General features: G+C 38.7%; 1 protein-coding gene across 1 annotated transcript in view; it reads left to right on the forward strand.

The window, feature by feature from the left end:
- The window catches only part of PRDM6 (PR/SET domain 6), a 27,171-nt gene extending 24,803 nt beyond the window's left edge, over positions 1-2,368 (forward strand). The window contains exon 6 of the mRNA XM_010168126.2: positions 2,254-2,368. Coding sequence (XP_010166428.2) covers positions 2,254-2,368 — 115 coding nt within the window. The remainder of the gene's footprint in view (positions 1-2,253) is intronic.
- Positions 2,369-2,797: the final 429 nt, after the last annotated feature.

The following is a 2,797-nucleotide window of genomic DNA, read 5'->3' on the forward strand; positions in this document are numbered from 1 at the left end:
GATTTATTCTTTTCTGGTGTCTCTTTAGTATCCCTCTTTCCTCTGTCTGTATGAAAGTGTCCCAGAATAATCTGTAACTGGGAAGTTAGAGCACTCTCACAGCAGAAGCAACTTGTGGATAAAGGATGGGAACTCACATTTTAAAGAAATATGGTGAGCCTTGCTCTGTGCTTTCAAGAGCAATGCAAGGTGCTGAATGAATGCAGCGCCCAGCTCCAGCCTCCCAGGCAAGCTCCAGAAAAGGTAAAGAAGTCTGCCACGGCTTCATGGGCTTCATGGCCAGCAGTTTTAAGGAGTAACTCTGTTTTTTAATCACCTTATAGTCTTTCTCCGATTCACTTATGTCTCCTAGGCATCCTGATATAGTAGGTTTCATTTATTTTGTTCACTTAGAAGGCAGGTGTTGCCACACCTGGTTTTCTAGGTTATTTTGCAACGGTACCACTTACAGCTTGGTTTGGCAAAGATTCAAACCTCCTATTGCTCAGCAAGCAAAAGTGCTTATCTTTGTAGACATCAAAATAACAAAACTATCAAGTTCAAGTAGATGGCAATATCTCATACAGACTAAGTTAACCCCCCAGCCTTAAAATTGATTCTAATGCCTCTGTGATAGATATATATATACGTATATAAAAATAATACAATAATTTGCAAGTTTGTCAGGCAATGAAAGGTAGTATATTTTGACACACTAATCCAGTAACTAATCAGTTTTCTAATAAACAATCAGCAGTACACTAATGTGTCATCAGCACTTCAGGAGCTCTGGAGAGTGGATGATCTGCACATAGACGTTAATGAATACCCCAAAAATCATTAAGTAATCAATACTTCTGAGTTATTTTCATTGAGCTGATAGGTCTGATACATTAAAGCTGACATTTTACATTTGTCAAGATCACAGTGCAGTTTTTAACAGTGGAACAGGCTGCTAAAAATATTCCATGGAAGACAATCAAAGAAACACAACTTAAAAGTGTTGACATTTTAGATTGGTACAGTAGCTTGGATAAATGGCTCTGTAATGTCTGTACTAAGTGTTTCTGAAGCAGAACTTTCTTACTATAAATTACTAATGTGAAGAACATTCCAAAATTATGCATATGTGTAAATATCTCTTTTCCCCCCCCTTTTTTTTTTTTGTGAGCAGCTATATCAGTGACAGTTCACTTTCTATCATTCACATCAGTGAAGAGAGAAAGATGAATATGAAGTAGCTGAGCCCTTTGTTTTCCTCACTTCTCCTTTGAAAGTGAAGAATTCATCGTAGTGATGCTTTTATGATAATCTTCTTTGAAGATAAAACATCACACAGCACCAATAAATCAAAGGTGGCTTTTGGATCAAGCGCTACAAGAAGAATCTGCTGCATCTGTATTTGCGAGTCATCAAACACCCGTATCTAATGTTCTGAATGGAAATTTAGAGGGCAGTATTTGGGAGATTAAATACAATAGATTATCTTTCAGAGCAGAGATAGGGGATTCATTCCAAGATAGCAGTAACCCCTGTCCTGTCCCCTCCAAACTTCAGTGGCTTTGTTCATTTGTCCACAAGTTATTTTTGTTGCAAATATGGCTTTCTGAAGAGAGGACAGGGTAGAAAGAGATGCGACATAAAAGACAGTGAAGCAAACACTGGTGACTGTTATGAGTTCTTGCTCAATCCATGGATTTCTGAAATAGTGTGGATGTTTTCAGATAATTAAGTAACCACTAACTCTATCTGCCTATTTACAATGAACCCCACTGCATAGTCAGATCAGATAAACAAAGCATTTTCTCGTGTTTTAGCACTGAACGATTATTGCTTTGTGATTTCTCTTCCTCCAATAGGCAATTGTGGATTTTAAATTAGCAGAAGGTGAAATTCTATTTGTCATCAATTTCTCCTAGGGGTTACAGAGCAGAAAACTGCAGACAAGCTGCTTCTTTGATAGCTCACTCCTAAAAATCTCTTTTTGTTCTTTATCTATTTGAACTGACAGTGATCAGAGCTACAGCAGGACAGGCCTCTCTGGAGAAATCACCTTCTCCCTGTCTATTGACAGATTCCTCTGTTCTGAATCAGACAGGCCTTGTCCCATCATAGGCATCAAGGCCTTGGAAGTAGCCACCAATTAAACCTCTTGAGCCAGTAAAATCTGAAGCCACTTTTGAGTGTCTGTTCTGATTAAGCAGGATGAGACAAAGCCCATCACCCCCCTTTGAGTAGCTCCCTGGTCTCAATTTTCTCTCTTGCCTTCACCAGGTGCGAGAGGTGTGAGAGGAGCTTCACACAAGCCACCCAGCTGAGTCGACACCAGAGGATGCCCAATGAGTGCAAGCCAATAACAGAGAGCACAGAATCAATTGAAGTGGATTAACTGATTGACTGGTTGGAATTAAACTGCAAGGAAAGTCATGATTAAATGTCACGGACACTTAAGCAAAACCAAAGATTTCCTCTGAGCAACTTTCAATCAGTCCCAGAAAACCAAAAGCAGTAATAAAATAAGTAAGATGTTAAGAGATATTGATCCTGGCGTGAAAGTGAGACTAGGAAAGAGATTATTTATTTATGACTAAGGATGAGTCTTATTTCAATTGACAAGTTACTTGGGACTGTTAACATTTCAAGTCCCACTGTGTATTGCTTTAATTCTAAAAGCCTTTATAATTGTTATTTAATGCCAAAGTGAGGAATCTCAAGGGTTCTTCCGCCCATAGTTATAACTGAGAATGCACATGGACTTGTTTATTGTTGCACCTTTTTTTGTAGCATGACTCAAAGGACCCAGATGTAATCCATGCAT

This window comes from Antrostomus carolinensis, unplaced genomic scaffold (assembly GCF_000700745.2).
Source record: "Antrostomus carolinensis isolate BGI_N321 unplaced genomic scaffold, ASM70074v2 scaffold17335, whole genome shotgun sequence".
In the NCBI taxonomy this organism is placed as follows: Eukaryota; Metazoa; Chordata; class Aves; order Caprimulgiformes; family Caprimulgidae; genus Antrostomus; species Antrostomus carolinensis.